General features: G+C 39.2%; 1 protein-coding gene across 3 annotated transcripts in view; it reads right to left on the bottom strand.

Annotated features, from left to right (window-relative positions):
• The window catches only part of LOC124171889 (raf homolog serine/threonine-protein kinase Raf), a 70,630-nt gene extending 62,401 nt beyond the window's left edge, over positions 1-8,229 (bottom strand). For 2 of the 3 annotated variants that reach the window (XM_046551275.1, XM_046551277.1), the window contains exons 1-4: positions 8,046-8,229; positions 7,519-7,620; positions 5,720-5,852; positions 5,420-5,613 (exon numbers count right to left, since the gene is read on the bottom strand). In XM_046551275.1, the coding sequence (XP_046407231.1) occupies positions 5,420-5,613; positions 5,720-5,852; positions 7,519-7,620; positions 8,046-8,153 (537 nt within the window). In that variant the 5' untranslated portion in view covers positions 8,154-8,229. The remainder of the gene's footprint in view (positions 1-5,419; positions 5,614-5,719; positions 5,853-7,518; positions 7,621-8,045) is intronic. The other variant, XM_046551276.1, reaches the window with a different exon arrangement.
• Positions 8,230-17,652: the final 9,423 nt, after the last annotated feature.

Below are 17,652 nucleotides of genomic sequence, written 5' to 3'. Positions count from 1 at the left end.
TAAACTCTCGATTATACGAAGCAGGATTTTACGAAGTTTTCGATTATTCGAAGTGATATTGCGGTCCCGGCGAAAAGCCTATGCTAAATACATGGCACTATTCGATTATACGAAGTTTCGATTACACAAAATGTTTTGAAATTACGAACATCGGCTCGGTCCCCAGGAGCAAATGGCATTCATTTATACGAACTATGGCGAAATATTTGTCAATAAAACTAGTTACGCCAGCGTAAGTAGCTAAAAAAATCAGCGCTTCCGACTGTGGTCCATCAAAAGTATGAAATCGTAAATGATAGTGCAACTTTTGAGAGAAAGGGTTCGCCTAAAACCTCACGGAGGGAATTCAAGGGAAGTAGGAGTTCAGTAAAAATATCGCGACTGACATAATGCCCCTATTTACGTGCCTATTCGTAAACATCGCATCGACTATATTTCGTAGTTTAACATGTCAGGAAGGTTGCGCGGGGTATTTCGTACACTCCTACTTAACCCTTTGCACTGCTGTGAACGTATCTGGTACGTTCGCAAGGCAGGCTGCTGTGAACGTACTTTGAAGACTACTTGACTACTTTTCACCAAAGCACTTCGAAGGGTCCCTAATCCGGGACCCTTTCCTCGACCAGCTCACCCTCGCTGGCCCCTCTCTTCGACCCTCCGAGCGAGGGGCCTCCCAAAAGTGACCGCTCTGACTGCATTTTGAAAATCTATCAATCAATGCCATCATCAAAAAATGATTGTTTGCATTGCACTCCTGCCAGTAGGGCATTCAAGTATGTCTCTGGACCGTGTTTCTGGAGTGAGAAATAACGATTTTGTTAACTTTGTTAAAATGGCCAAGGTAATAAGATTGTTATTTTTCATCGCAGAAATACGGTTCAATGGCGTACTTGATTTCCTCCACTACAATCGCAAATTGGTGGAAATTGGCCGGATTCCCTTTGATAGCGCATCATGACGATGTTCTCAAGTTTGGTAATTGATACAACTAGCCTACTCGAAATTCTACTGCTACAATATCACGGCTATGGTTGTTTCGTTACGTTATACCTTCAGGAAGCTGCAGCGGATGAAATCGCGGAGGAGTTTAGAGGCTAAAAAGATGATTTTGAAAAATACTTGGAAAAAGCAGGAGCACAGCGCGCAACATCAAACGATTATATTGCCCTAGACGATGACCTCCAGGCTTGCGACAATGCGACGCCGGTACCTACGTCAGTAAAAGCAGTGGCCGGGAGTAGTCATAATAGCAGATGACGACGAAGATGAAAGTGAGGAAGTAATTTCACCTAATAAAAAAGAAGTATACACTGCCCTCCAAACATTAAGATATTTTGATCTGGCTAACGATTTAGATCCTCAATTTACTTCCCATTTATGCAAGTGAGAAACCATGGTGGAAACGGCGATGGAGAAGGGCAAAAAGCAAAAAAAAAAAATATTTTTTTGGGTAATATCTTTTCCTGTATACATTAGCCTTCCTGAATAAACAACTTAAATATCTTAAGTATTGGGCTCTATTTACCACCGACTTATTTTTCAGGCTACTCGTAATGAAGACTCACTTCTAACTCTAACCATGAACTTTCTTCTCGTGCGCCTCCCCGTTCCCCCATGCCATGCCCATGCCGAGAGATCTTTCTATCCTAAGTCTTTGTTTACTCCTTCCTGCGGCCTTCTGCTGATCTTCCTGATACCCACCTTACGCATCCCAAACCCCTCCTTCCCCAGCATTTCCCATTCATTCCCTCCTTAAGGTGACGGAGCTTGAGTGCATCGCAAAAAAATACGGCCCCTAAAGTAGACTGGGACAGAGCAGAAAGCCCTTTCCCCACCCTTCTTTCTCCTGCCCCCTTCACCAAACATTATGCTGACCACACTTCTTTCTTCCGGCAATCCCCATCCCACTCTTATTCACCCCACCCACTGGGTAAGTTCTCCAAACTGTGGGGAATGGCATGGTTCATCTTTACCGGCAACGGTGGTAAGTTTTTAACTGGAGAGAGGTTGAAGAAGTATCTTCCACTATCGGGGAAATGGTGGCGTGCTTATAATTGTCTCTCTTCTTCTCTGCTGACTTTTCAATAGAAATTATTTTCTTTGCTCTTTCCACACTACTTATTTACGATTATGGTGCGACTATTTTTTACTGCAAAAGCTAAGAAAATCTTTTCTCTGTGTCAATGATCTGTTGCATAACTTTCAATACGGCGGAGAAAGGAACATAAAAACTAAATGAGGTGAAGGTACAGGTTTTTGTGTGTCATTTTTGGGAATTCACGCAAGTGAACCAATACTTCACACAACGTTGAGAAATGATGAAACGTCTCTCGTAGGAAAACAATCAATGTGAATAATAACGTTTCTCTCTTTATTTCTCCGATAATGGAAGATTTTTACCCTGTCGTTTTCCCGTTAGAACCTTGCTCCTGTCGGCATAAAAGAAGAGAGACATACTATATGAACATATTTAACACCTCACACCCGGTATGTAGAATATAGTCGTGATGAAGAATACAGAAGTTAGCAAATTCATTTAGAAGAAGATAGCACATTCAGCTGAAAATACGGAGTAACTCAAAATATTAACTTACGAAGGTTATTTTGGAAACGGGTTAAGGCCCTCGTTTGTCTTTTTTTTCTCGTTACTGAGCGATAGAGGGCGACATAAATGGCGGTTATGCCCTTTGAGTATGGTTAGGCCAGCTGGCGCTAAAATTCCGTGGGTGTTGGAAACAAATATCTATCTTACGCATACTTAATAGTTGCTATTTGCTCCTAACCACAAATTTATAACATTAAATTCTTATAATAAACTTTGCAATTCATTATTTGATTACATTTTCTCAACTGGTCGGGAATTTCTTAAGCGATCGTTGATATTGAAGTATGTACAAGAAATGGGAATTTTATGGTGGTATAGTTATTTAACGATCTTTCACAGCATAAATCGATAACAAAAAGCCTTTTCTAAGAATTCTACCGTGAATAACCACCTAAAACATTTAAATAAGGCCACTAAAGACAAAAAAGGGCGGAAGAAACAAAAGCGAACATTTTTTCGTGACTTATGAAAAAGGTTTGAAATTACGAAACTCGATTTTACGAAGTGCCAATTTTTCGGTCCCACTGACTTTGTATGATCGAGAGTTTACTGTAAATACCAAAAATATGCATTGTTTCTCTGTATGGGGTATGTTTAGCATTGAATCCACCATAGTAGTTTACTGTTCTAAAAATTTTCTTTGTACCCTTTCAGTTTTAATCATTTACACTTCCTAATAAGGATGCCATATAACTCTGTTAAATTCAAGAATAGGGTGAGTGACCACTTCTGAGTGCAATACTTTGAGCACATGAATGTGTTTTTTTTTAACTCAAAGCACACCATTTATAAAACTTAACATTTGTATTGACTTTGAAACGATATTATCAATGTGAACATTTAATGACAGAGCTTGGTCAATATAAACAACCAGGTCTTTTAATGTCGAAACTCTTGGAATTATTGCATTACTTATTACATATCTTAATGACGGCAGTTTCCTCCAAGTTAAGGAAATAACACGACACCAGTTAATATTTAGAGTCGTGAGATTAGATCTGCACCACTCACCAATCCTGGAGACACAAATGCTCAATATGAGACAGTCCTCATTGTTACAGATGGTGTGATAGATCCATGTTCTATTAAAAGAAACAACAAGTAAATCTAATGTAATGTTGGACCATATGCCCATGAGGTGCAGCTTAAGAAGCAGCAAATCAAAATTTACCATATCAGAGGCTTTTGCAAAGTCCCTATTAATTATACCAACTTGTACGTCTCCATCTGAGGAATTATTTATAAAATTATTAAATATAGCTAAATTAGTAGTAGTAGACATTTTTATCTGAAACCTTGGTGTTCAGTAACTAGTATGTACTTCAAAATGGGGATAAAGAATGAAGAACTATCGTCTCCATGATTTACCAAGAACAGCAAATCAGCGAAGAAGTGAATCAACAGTAAAGATCCTTAAGTCATCTTTAAATTTCTAAATCATACCAACCAATTTCATTTCCCAATGGTAAATCACATCACATAACTATTTAGTTCATTTCTAATTTGGAAATATGATAATAATATAGGTGAACACAGCAATCCACATCAGTGAAGCAGACGGCCGTGGCACACGAGTTGGATGAATTTAAGTCGAGAATCAAACCTGACCCGTAATGCTTAGGTACATTATAAACACCTTTAGTTACGTCGTCAAGCAGTTTTCTTCAGTTCTAGATCTTCTTACGGACAAAGGGAGCCGAGATATACACTGCACGGAGGTTTTAAAAGAATATTTCCATCTTATTAGCTCTTGATATCATGGTTTAAGTTCTCTCCATAAGCAAATGTTTTATGATTGTTTTGATTTTACCATGACTCTGGCGGCTATCTTGGAAATTGATGTCACTGACAGCAGACATCGGTCATTTGAGCCTCGAATACATGCTTAATACTGGATGAGAACAAGCAATAAATACATCTATTTCTTCATACTCAATAGCTTTCCTAGATAGCATTCGCTAGCAGACATTGTGATATCTGTCAATACCTTCCTTAGTCGGAGAGTAAATATGTTCAGGCACTTCCATATTTTCTTAATTAATTAATTTATGAATGCGTTAAGGCTCGTGTGCCTATTTGAGATCCCCAGGTGTCCCTGTCTGGGTTGTTAGCATATGTTCAAAGGGTGTGCTAACTTCCTACTAATCCCTGAACAAGGCTTGGAGAGAGGTGCCACGAGGCGGCAAGTTGAAACACTTCGCAGAGGAATTTTCAAGCGTTCCAGATTTCTGGATTCAAGATTTGAGGTCCTCAACTGTATATGTAAGTGCATTCTTGTTCGCTAGTATGCCCCAAAGACTTGAGGAAGTATGGGGTACATACTAATGCGGTATACATGGATTGGAATTTGGCTTATGAACGCCCGCCAAAATCATGGAATACATACGCATCCTGCTCGTGCAACTGGTAGAAAATTTGCCGGACAATGACACAATGGTAGCATCAAGATGTAATGATGGCCGAAAACACAGAAAAAATTCACCTCGACCAAGAATCAAAACACAGACCTTCTGCTTTTCCGGCGCATGATTAGCTACCAAGCCACCAACATTACTCCAATTACCAGTGTTTTTGGTGGGGAGTTTATAAAACTTATTCCCCCAGATAAAGCCCGATCTGTTGGTCAAGAGATGGCTCTAGGTATAGTTCCCGCCACCACGGAAAAATTACACAGAAGAGAAAATAAAATGAAAGATACACCCACTCACATAGACAGCAAGATAGATGCAGCAAAAGCTTCATTTCAAGCATTAATTTTGAACTGTGGAAGCTCAGTGACAATTGAAATATCAATCAATCAAATCCTGATCTTACCTTACTCTCTCCTCTGTACACAACACACATTTCTGGCGTCAGTTTCCGAAGCTTCATAGCCTTTGAGAGAGCATCACGTACTGATTGGCCATGACGAACCTGAACACTTGTTCGTTGCTGGTTTGGTAAATGAGCACGTACCACTGACTTCAGTGGGGACCGCGGTAATAAACTAGGTGAGCCATCACTCCCGCCTAAATAACAGGAAAATTAGAAATCATAAGATTTTCAGAAAACCACTATTGATGAATTGGATTACACCTAGCACATAATTAAAGTTTAAAATTAAATATTCCTCACCTTGGCCCAATACCAGTATTGGAATTTCTTCACTGAATTCTTGAGGGCTCTCGCGACCATTACTTATCTGTTCTATTAACTCCTGCTCTTTAATTTCAAAGGAATGCAATTTACTTGTCAATTCTTGATACTCCTGAGAGAGAACAGAATAAATACTTTCTTTTAAATGCAAAAACAATTTCAATCATTTCCCTTCACAAGATTCAAGAAAATTATAACACACAAGCATAACTGATATCAATAACATAAGAAAAACATTTTACTGCAATTCATATATATAAATATTCATTGGAATTTATCATAGTTAATGCTTTTAGCTTTGCCCAGCCATGAAAATGACAATTCCTGCATACTGTCTATGGCAGCTATAACCACATATCCTGACAATAAATAGACAAACTGAAATGTCAGATATAACTGCCTGTTTGGCATCTTTACCTAGTTTTCAATATCATTCCATCAAAACCTGTTAATAAGAACTCTACAAAATGGGCTCAAGTCAGTTAATGTGAAAACGGACAGTGAGAAAATGGCTAGCAACTGAAAATTGTAACACAGCCCACTCATATTCAATTTAAAACACTATTTTCTCCTCAATGAACACACACAGTTTGACCTCACCATAGCATATGAATTAGGAAGACAGCTGTCACAGCATTACCACAGATACAATGCACAATGGAGGAACCATATTTTATCCGGACCATAAAAAACTTTCAGAATTCGTTTTCCAACCAAGTCACAGAGCATTAAAATTGACAACTTCTTGACTATCACTCACATATTGCCCTTAAATGTGGTTAACACTGAAGTATAATTTTAAAATCCAAAATTTGAATATGACATCATCGCTCTCCATTTAACAACAATCGGAACTTAAATAAAACATCCGACTAATTGTACCTACCAAACGCCAGGATTTCCCAGAATTCAATAACACAGACCAGTTATGATGTAATATTAACAAAAATGTCTAGCAGTTTAATGGTACTTCAGTAAATTCTACCCATACATGATCACTTCAGAGAAAAATATACATCAATAACGGTGAGATTTATTCTCAGCAATAGCAATTTAGATTGCAGACATATATCCCCAAAAATACCAACATAATTAAGATTGTTGCTGTGATACCGGATTTACGAATTTGTATTCCAATTACGAACGATCTAGACGAAGAACATTGAGAAAAAAAACAAGCGGCATAGTGTCTGCATGGCTAAGCATTTATGCCCAATATCTATCACAAACTGACATCAAATTTCATCCATGAATCGTCCCATCGGTCCAAGATCACCATCCAACAATAGCTGAGACAAAGTCGGATGTCTTCCTGCGACACCTTTATCACGCATTAGGAATAGGTGGTAGTACACCTGAAACTTATACATAGTAATCTAAAATCATTTGGATGAAGGTGTTACTACCCCGAATTACAATTAAAGTCAACTGAAACATGATTATTTTGCGTCTGAAAACAGTATTCTTAACAAATTATAACTCTCATGGACTTATTTCCTTTATATATATATATAACCATTCAACCAAAACAGCCCATCTTAAGGGTTGGAGGACCATGTAAACACCCATGCATATTCTGTTTCTGATGATGAAACTAAGTATTGCCAATATAAGGATTCTTACGATATATTCATTATCATTTCAAAGATTTTAATTTCCCTAATAACAACTTATCATATCCACAATCCTCTGCAGTGGCTCGAAAATCCAAGCAATTATGCCAGACATGAAATCGTTTCACCTCAAAGAAACTCATATTTAAAAAATATAGAACTTACCGTTAAATACATGGATGGCGGATGTTGAAAACCAGCAAACTTTGCATTGAGTGCATCTATGTTCTCTCTTGTTAGCCTTATTACACTTTGGATATTCCGTAACTGCAAAATAAACATGTTGTAATGCCCCTATGAAAAACTGTAACACACCTCAGTGAGCACAAACCAATACGTAATGCCGGATATACTACACAATACACTAATTTATCAACTTTCCATTATCGAAAAAAACCTTCGCATACCAAACAACAACATAATAAGTGAAAGCGAACAACAGCTGCTGGAAAAACTACGACCCATATCAAAGAGCATCGAACTTAAGTCTACTAACAGTGCGATTCCCCATGAAGCAAGAACGTACTATAATCAGCAAAGAGACAATTAAATACTTTGGTTATCTAGGGCAACGAGGAAACGACAAAATAAATAGAGGAAACAAAATAAACTGCAACACAAAATTCTGGTCACCTACAAAACGGAAAATACTATGGGAACCAGTATTGATGTAAAAATATTTATCAACTTACTTCGTAATGCAATGCTTCGGTAACTTCCGTTTCAATTGTCCTCGTAGGGCTATTTAAAGAAAGTGTAGGAACAGTACCGTTGTATCTTGACTCCCTAACGACCGCCATCTTCTTTCTCTTCAGGAGTCACGTTATGTATTACCCAGGTCGTTCCCGATCGCAACTGGCGTCAACCTCGGCCGTGAATCCATTGATACGCGTGAGAAACTCTTAATTGCCGCAAGGTAGCAGCACTGATGCGCATCTGCTTCTGCGTCTCAGGGGGTCTCCGGAGGAACGGATTTTGTGCGCTTAATTCAAATTATTTCGGTTACCACCACTGAGGAAAAAGGTAATTTTATTATATAACTTGATATAGTTAGTCATAAATCTATGACATGAACATTTTCATCTCCAATTATCTTTCTGGTGTGGTTGGAGACAAATGTCTGCACATGCCTGCAGCTATTTCTGAAGATATTAAGATGCGATTGTGCTGGACTTTTCGTGAAAGTGAATTTGGTGAGCAGTCTTTTACGGCGCCATCTGTCACGTGTTAAAACCTTCGGTTCTGTGTACTTTTACAATATTATTTTAGTGAAATAAATATTATTTTTGGGAAAATTTTTGGACTTATTCGCGATTTAAACTCGCAAGCCGATTTCGTTGGCGAAGGAATTCAGACGTCGCATTCCATCGACAGGGTCTCTCGCTCGAGTCTTGCCTAGCTCGAGTCTCAGATCAAGGCATGTATAATATAAAATACACATTTTTCCTTCTCATGAAACACGGAGAGGAATCCAATACCCTTAGAAAGATGTCAGTGCATATCAACCAACGCGATCGTTCGATAAAAATAATAAAGTGAACTGATAGCGCATAAATGTTTTACGCTGACGAATTCTAGCATCAAGCAGGCACGAAACATTGCTTAGGGTAAGGGTTGGGTGATATGCGGATGGCCTTTACTGGAAATTTGCTGTCAAATCGCACGCATTGTATTTGCGCCTCGTATCCATTTATTTCGTTAAATAAGCTATTGATTTCATATATATGATTCTGAAAGTGAGATTCATCGTTTTATACTACTGATGTGGAGACGTGGATATTATGGATTGGTCACCATGGGCATTTCATCCTGAAATCCTGCTGACCAGTCCAGTTTCGATAAGCAATCGAGTAAAAGTAGTAGGATTAATTTTGCAGTAATTTCTACTAATAACGATTAATTTTTACGAAATGTAACTTTTTGGTAATTACTCCTTACAGAGAAAGAGGAAACATTACCTTCATCAGTAAGTACCTAAGCTCAGCCACTCTTATATTGTAGCTTACTAATGATGGGTAGAAAATAAGACATCACTTGTGTTAACACAACAATTGTTGCAATTGAATGTATCGCAAATGATATCGCATTTAGCAATTTCCACTCAATTATTACACATTTTTATTGCAATATTCAACAGTAGCGAGGTGGTCTCTATAGTGGACAATCTAACAAGAAGTAATTGTGGTTGTAACTGTAATTTTACTGATTAATTTTTAAAATCAGTAATTTGTACTCTAAATTGATTACTCTTTGTAAGAAGTAACTGTAATTGAGCCCAGTTACTTTTACTGATTACTTTTACCATCAATGATATTATCCGCTTCCGAATAAAATCTTATTTATTTTGTGATCAATGAATACCTTGGTACTCGAGATAAAATATATATTCTTAATGCATCTCGAGCCAGAAAATTCTGGAAGAGATTCAAATTCAAACGAATTTTCATTCAAAATGCATACTTTACTGCATTGTGGCTAAAACAAGGTTATAGTGTTCTTGGTCACAGGATGGTTGCCCATGGGCTAATCGTCTCCTGAGAGAATATATCGCGGGCAGCCGCCGTAAGGGAAAAAATCAGGGGGGGGGGGAGGGGGTTGGTGTAAAGCCTCTCTGGCTACGTGCTTGCCGTCAAATCAGCACTTTTCGGACGCAATGGTTGTTAGCGTACATATGTTTGCACATGCTTCAAAAATGGTGGTTGAGAGAGAACCGACAGCTGACTTCATTGATGCCATAGAGTACTAGGGGTGAACTGGGTGAGGTAGGATTTTTCTTCATAGCAAATCAAGAGGATGGAAACTCCTATGGTTAAAGAGCCACAGTGGTTCTTTAATTGAATTATCCAGCAAGCATATGGCATCGATACCTACGCACTGCTAGTAGCAGTGGTGTCGGGCTAGGGGGTAGGAAAGTTCGAAGGCTCCGCTAGAATTATCTTCAAGCACTTTTCACTTCCTATGGTAACTCGTGAGATATTAGTAATATTCAATTAAATACATTAGAAATTTAAATTCTACTTGTTTCCAACTCGTCTTTTCTCCTCCGCCACACATTCCCACCCCTCCATTAAAACTTGTCGTGAGGTTTTAGTTTCTGCCTGCTCTAATCCGCAAAATAATGCGGGCTCTTTTCAGGTCAATCCCTCACCCTTCTAATGTTCTTAGCGGCACTGCGTTGCGTTTGATGAGAGGAGCATGGCATTTGGTAGAGATGGTCTTCGGACGGGTGTGCGATTTCCTATCATTGTGGACGTACAAAATCTTTGGACCAAAGATAAGCCTTTCTATCTCTACCCCAATGCTTAAAAGTATCCATTGCCCACAGTTACGAGTAAATCTCATCTTTATTATTAATTAAATGGGTAACCTTAACAGAAAATTACTGTAAAAAAGAATAACGCATAAAATTATTGGTAAAAAATACACTTTGTTTCAAAAAGAAATTCTATTTTATTGGTAATATAGAGATATTGCAATTAATATGGCAAAAGATTAGCTAAATACTATCACTAGTATCGCACACTTTTAATTACAAGCCTAAACATCTTGGTGATCTGAAAATAATAGCTGAAGTAAAGATAGCGGGACATTCATGGATACTGAGGATATCAAAAAATTTTAACGGGATATATTCTATATATTTGCCATGAATGAGTGATTAAAAAAATGTGGAATATAAATGCATTAGCTATATTTAATGTTCTCAATTTTTAATAATATAAATTGTTCCGACTTTTTGAAGTATTTTTGTTCACATAATTATTTTATGTGCCGCTTCATATGCATATTTGGAATGTGACACAGGGAAACCACGCTTGTTTAGATGTAACACATAAATGGATATTACATTCAATAATGGTGACAATGGAACAGATGGCCAGTGGCGGATCCAGAGAGGGACTACAGGGGGCTAAAGCCCCCTCCCTCGGGTTTCCAATTTACATTGAAGAAAATGGTAATTTTGTTCGGACCCCCACCCCTGCTGAGAGGTTAACTCCACCTACCCCCCTTGTACCTTTTCTGGATCCAGCGCTGTGAGCCGCCTAGAATAATGACAAATCGACTCGCAAGGCCACAGCCAGAAAAAACTCGGTGGGCTGAATTTAGAGGGGATACTCTTGAGGCCTTATTTCGCACATCGAAACATTTTGGAGGGGGGTTGAATCCCTTGATAACTCCTCGCCCGCCGCGGCCTTGGCTATCCACATTCTTAACGGAGTATGCATTGTATTTTTTGGGCAAATATGTGATCAACGTATGGATTCCCCACGCCACTCAATGCGTATGGTTAAGTTTCCAGCGATCTAATGATTAAATTACTCGCGAAAGTAAGATTTCAACAGAAAAATATGATCAAGGACTACGAGCCAAAGTGAAATCATAAAAAAAATCGGTTTGAGCGGAAAACCACCACCACCTTGTATTAGTATTTATTGGCGCAAGCATAACGGTAACGCCGCGGAGATGAAATAAAACCAACAAATAGAGCTCATCTTAAAGATATTGGTAAACTCAGTGGATCACGAATAAGTGCAATAAATCCTTTGCAATTTCAAACACTTTTACTAGGTCCTGAGTTCATTATTTGAGCAGGTAACTACCTGCTCAAATATTGAGAGAGTCAAACTTCCTTGGAGGGAGACGGGAAGCTGGCCAATCAACGGTAGCGCGGCGACGAGGCTTCATTATTTCCCAACTTACACAGCTGGCATATCACAGAGCTGAAAATAAATAAAAATAAACATTTTAAAGAAAAAGTGCCAGTCAAACATCAAGACCTAAACGTAACTTCACCTGTGCCACTGCGAACCACTTGGCAGCATGGCAGTCCGGCAGTTACAGGAAAGCTTTGCTGCTACGGTTTTGAATCGGCTCCGAGATGGGGAAGAGTCTTTCAAGAGCTCCCGACATGCTTCTCTTTCAACACAAATTAATAGCTATCCATGAGCAAAAAAAGCCCAACAACAAGGTCGTAACGTAGGTGGCGAGGGACCCCTCCCCCTCCAAAATATTGGGAAATAATCCGCCTCTCAGTAAACCCATACCCCCGGGCTATTTCTTGCTAAGACCTAGTCCAAGAACGGTGAGCATGAAAACTTTAAGTCACTAAATCCTGGAATATCTGGACCATTAGACCGCTCATCAGCTCAGGAAAGTCATGCAAACGTTCCGCAATAACTTTTTCAAATATAGCCTCCACCATCTATTTCCGCATAAAACAGCCCGAGACTCAGAAAAGATTTGTTTTCCGTCAAATGCTCCACCGAGAGCAACTTTCATGGCTCATTGGCGCGTTACCTATCGTTATTGATATTACTTGAAATTGGCTTGGCAGTACGGCGAGTTGACGTTGCGACTCGGGGGGTGTGGTCTTTGAAAGTGTTTCAATGAAAGAGTGATGGGCGAGTGATGGGGCCGAGGGACAGAGGGAAGCGGGTTGGAGGAGAAATCTCCTTGCAGCGACGAATGCCAATGCATCAGCTCACCAGTGGAGCAGTAATCACAGAAGACCGCCAAGGCTAATCGATGCTCATCGACAGGAAAACTTTATATTTCCCTATCCCGTGACACAAATGTGCACATATTTGGAATAAGGACCACACGAAGCAATAACTTAGTAGCTGAAGAATACAACTGAAGGCTTTGATGGACGCGTCGCTCCCGCCACGCCGGACCATTTTTTATTACGTAGTTACAGTTCGAAACATATAATAATCTTGAATTTTCAGGGAATATGAAGAAGACCCTTTTCGGCATTATCCTGAAAATTTCACTGCGATATCTCCTCATTTGTAATTTTTTTAACAAGAAATGCAGACAAATGCTAACAAGGGTCTGCTCCATGTACCCTGGCGATTTTCAAAATATGATAGGCTTAGTTTAAAAAAAGGAATACGTTACGAAAATGGACGAAAAACGGCCGGTGAAGACGGAGTGATGCTCAAATGTATGCAAACGGACTCCTTTTATCGCTGCGATGAGAATTATTTGTAAGTTCGCCACAGCTGCTATAGGACGTACTCATCAACGGAAAAAATTATTTTATGTAGTTTTCACGGTAACATCAATCTTGGCAGATTTATTTATGTTATTTCACAATTAAAAGTGGAGTTCTTAAATATTTATTCGTCGCAGTAATTTGTCATATAAGTACTTACCTGGAGGTTGATCTCCCTTAGCATTTCGTATGACAACGATTCCTCTTCATATTCGCCCAAAAACCTCGGCCAACAACCAAATCTATTATGAAATCATCAACTTTTGGCCAAGGTGTGAGCGCCGGCGACAATGATTTCCACGGCTGCTTCAATTGTGCTCGCTCAACATGCATTCATGAGCATCCGTTAAACGCTTAGGTTAAGCTGACAACAGTGTCACCAGCGTGGAGCCTTGCATCTAGTTGAGAGGCTAAGGCCATGGGAACATGGGTTCGATTATCAACGAGACCAGAAATCGTACTTCATGAAAAGATATCGGTACGGATAGATTGGATTTGTTTTATGAGGTGCTTCGAAGGCAACGGTAAATCGCAATTTTCCCAATTTTAGATTTTTATAAAATATAGTATTTTTGAAAAGAATAGAATTTAGCCATTTATAAACGATGTCAACGCATATTGGAATGAAACGTCATTATTTATTTAAAAACTTGAAGATGCGCAGGAAACTTATGACAGTGTCTATGATCTTAGGGTTGTCGTCTAGATATCGATAGACCTGTTTGATATCTCCTGGTATGTATTTATCACATCCCGTCAAGATGTGCGATACACTGAGGGATTTATCGCATTCCTCTCAGCGAGGAGGGATAATATCCTCTGGGAAGAGATATGAGTGAGTTAGAATGCAGTAGTCTATCCTTGTCCGATCCTAGCTATCTTAATAATGCGTAATGGTCATGCCGTGATATGAATTTCAATCCAAGAAATCGGAGCGTGGTATTTTGGACTCATTTCCGTATCAAATAAATTCAAAAATTTTTAGAAATCATTCCGGGAATTATTTTCTTATAAATTCATCGATACATTTCGAAAGGGAAATTTTCACAAAAAGTAGTTAATTTATTGCAAATTCGGCTTCCAAGAGTCTAACTGTGAAGTTATTCCATACGCAGCGAGACATTTATGGTGGTACGTGGGTTGTATACACTCGAAATTTGTTGATCATTCACACCCATCTTAAAGCCATAAAATTCTTTAGATAAACTTTAAACTGTGTCAATATAATTTTGAATACTACATTGATCATTTTTTTACAAAAATGGGCTCACTTGCAGTGATTCCTTTTCCATACGTGTTTGTCTCCAAAATTAGCCTGAATTTTCGTAAAATGGTTAACTTTAGGACTCGGGCGGCAGTGATGCATATTATACGATTTTGAAAAAAAATCTTACCTCAGATTCTGATATAGGGTCCCAACTTTCCCACATAGGACCAATTTTATCCTGGAAAAAGTCATTTCTCGGCCCACCCTACTGCGCATTCATCTATTTGCCGCCACCATATTTACAAACCCCGTCGACTTTTCGACAGTCAAGGTTGAGTGATATTTGAGTATAAAGAGATCGATCTAAAAAGGACTTCGGAAATGAAAACATATCAGAATATGGAGCTTGTTTTTACGGGAACTTAAAAAAACACCCTTGGCTTCCATGAATATCGTAAGAGATTCAATCATTCAGTGTTTCAAGCATAAGGCTAGTTAGGATAATTGAGGGTAGAGCTCCATAGATCAAGCCACAGTGAATAAATTTCACATATTCCGTGTATTGGAGATATGCCTTTCCCATGTTCACCTTCTACTTCGATGATTTTTATGTTTCCTGGTGTCCGAAGGTTTTATCCTGGAGTTGAACCTGGGACTCTTCCATCATTAGTCAAACGCTCTATCCCACCGACACCAAGCTCCCCAATCAAAAGTGACTCATAAACAATCAAAAGCTAGCGGCGAAAACGTTTGGTGAAGGATGGATTCGGACATTACGATATATCGATGCATATTAATTATTTTTCCACGACATGAAACCGAAGCAGTTCATTCATTTTATTTCATAATGCTTGTCGGGGAACAAATATAATCAGCGAACAAATCGCATACAAACAAGCCACTGCCTACAAAAAGGTCTAGAAATAAAGTAATTGGCCCACTTCCCAGTTTCTTCTGCGGGAGAAGAAATATATTTATCAGGCATCCCAGCCATCCAAGATCGATGACAGATGAGTAAATTTTTAAGTCGACTGATACATAAATTACATTAATGGCTTTTTACCGCGGCTTCAGAACACTTGACGCAGGTACTCAACTGCGCACAGAATTCCGACTCGTGCGGGGCCCGAGTGATTCAGTCCATAGCAATCGCGCGTCAGAACGTCATCCGCCGAGGGTATCAAAACTCTTTTCGATCGGTAGGGAAGAAGGTCCTCGCTCCAAGTTACGAGTGCTTGTCGTGCTTTACAGTGGAGGCGTGGTGTTGCCAACGCGGCGTCAATTTGGCTCAAAATTTTCGGCTTCTGGGTGAAAATATTTTTCTGTCCAGGACGGCACCTTTGGAGCGAGGTACTCTACAATACGCGGCTTCAGTCAAGACATTTGTTAATTTAACGACGTTATTTTCAGTGTTATCATTTTTATCGTGAGAAAATTTTATGGTCCTGGGGATGGGATTCTTGGGGTTGGCGTCCTTCGGATGCTCCGGGATTCGAACTTAGGATATACGCTTCTATTCCGGTATTGTCCGACATCTATGACTAAATGGATTTTGGGCGAAGGCCGCTCGCGTCCCCTCCCCGCTCGCCTCTCCCACGCCCCAAATTCACCAAAATTCACACCCAGTGCGCCTTTCTTCGTAAGTCTAACTGATATGTGATGATTCAGCATCGTCTGTGGAGGAACAATCACGAAAGAATTACTCAATTATCTGCTTTCCAGTCTGTATTTCTTATGTCATTGTCATTCCTCGTCTTTCGCTGCTATCAACAAAGTTTTGGTGAATTCTTGCTCGAATCTCTCGTCCGCATGAATAATAAAAGGAATATTTAAATTCAAATTTGAACGTTCATTAATAGAGTTGCGAGTTTCCACAGCGTTAAGGTCAGATATAACCGGAGGTACCGTGGTCTCTCTCCAATATCATCAGCGGGTAGTCCTTTACGTCGATATTCAAATCCAGCAATTAAAAAATCTCAGATTGTTCGCCAAACGCATCCCTGCAGCAACGCAAATTGGGTCCATAGATTGCCCTCCCAATGTTTATGTCGCATATTTAAGTCAACTTAGTGCAATCAGAAAATAGACCACTGCAAGGTATGAAATATTATTTGATGCTTTCCCGATGAGTGATGTGGGTAAACTCTTTTCGGGGTCCAACAAAATTTATCCCTGAGGATGATCCCCGATTCGGATCTTGAAACTTTGGTCATTATGGAAAAATTAACACGGTGGAAATCCCGAGAAGGGTTTACCCACACAGCAAGGGATGTTGGAATTATGCTTTTAGCAGGGGATGATGCCTCTTTTTGGGCGGCATTCACTTGGTACCATCGCATTCAAATCCTTTTTAATTTTGTGTATCTATTTTCACTCGGAAAGGAATCGAAAATCGCAGATTTTATAACTTTTGCTAATCCTCCGACGGGGGAGGCAAACCCCCAAAAGTGGTACCCTGTGTCCTCAACTAACACCACACATTCCCCTATTAACTTGGATTGATAAGTTCTCTTGCATTTTTTCATCAGACAAAAGTATAGTGTTTCATTCCATCAAATGGAGCTCTTTGATACATCTCTTTTCGTATTAACAGTAATTAGCATATTTTTCTGTCGACGTAAGTTATTCTGGTACACTACGAATTGATGAAGAAAATTTTTGATACTATTTCCCCATACAAGAATTGACGATATTGACTCAACGCTCTCCTACGATTCCCTTTTTTTCCTCAGTTGTCGAGTTTCTTTAGGATTCAAATTCAGCAGCCATCATCTTTCGTTTCGTCCGCTTATTTCTAAAATACTTCTTCATTAGGGGGAACCTTATGCTCCTTCTTGCACACACACACGCAAAAACATCGCATAATTTCAAATGTTCCTTGAAAAGTGTTAGAGTTTTGTACTTCAATAACACCCTACTTTCGGCCTATTCACATTTTCCTTAAGTTTTAGTACTTCCTATAGTACCGCTAAATCCATTTAGTCACACACATAATGGAAGAGAAGCGCGTCACCATAGTTCGCACGCCTTTATAGCCACTCGAGAGGCCTTTTCATAGACCGTAGTCTCCTTTTCTGCGGTTTCGGATCTAAAA

Source organism: Ischnura elegans, chromosome X (genome assembly GCF_921293095.1).
Source record: "Ischnura elegans chromosome X, ioIscEleg1.1, whole genome shotgun sequence".
NCBI lineage: Eukaryota > Metazoa > Arthropoda > Insecta > Odonata > Coenagrionidae > Ischnura > Ischnura elegans.
This window is presented reverse-complemented; position numbering and strand designations above follow the sequence as displayed.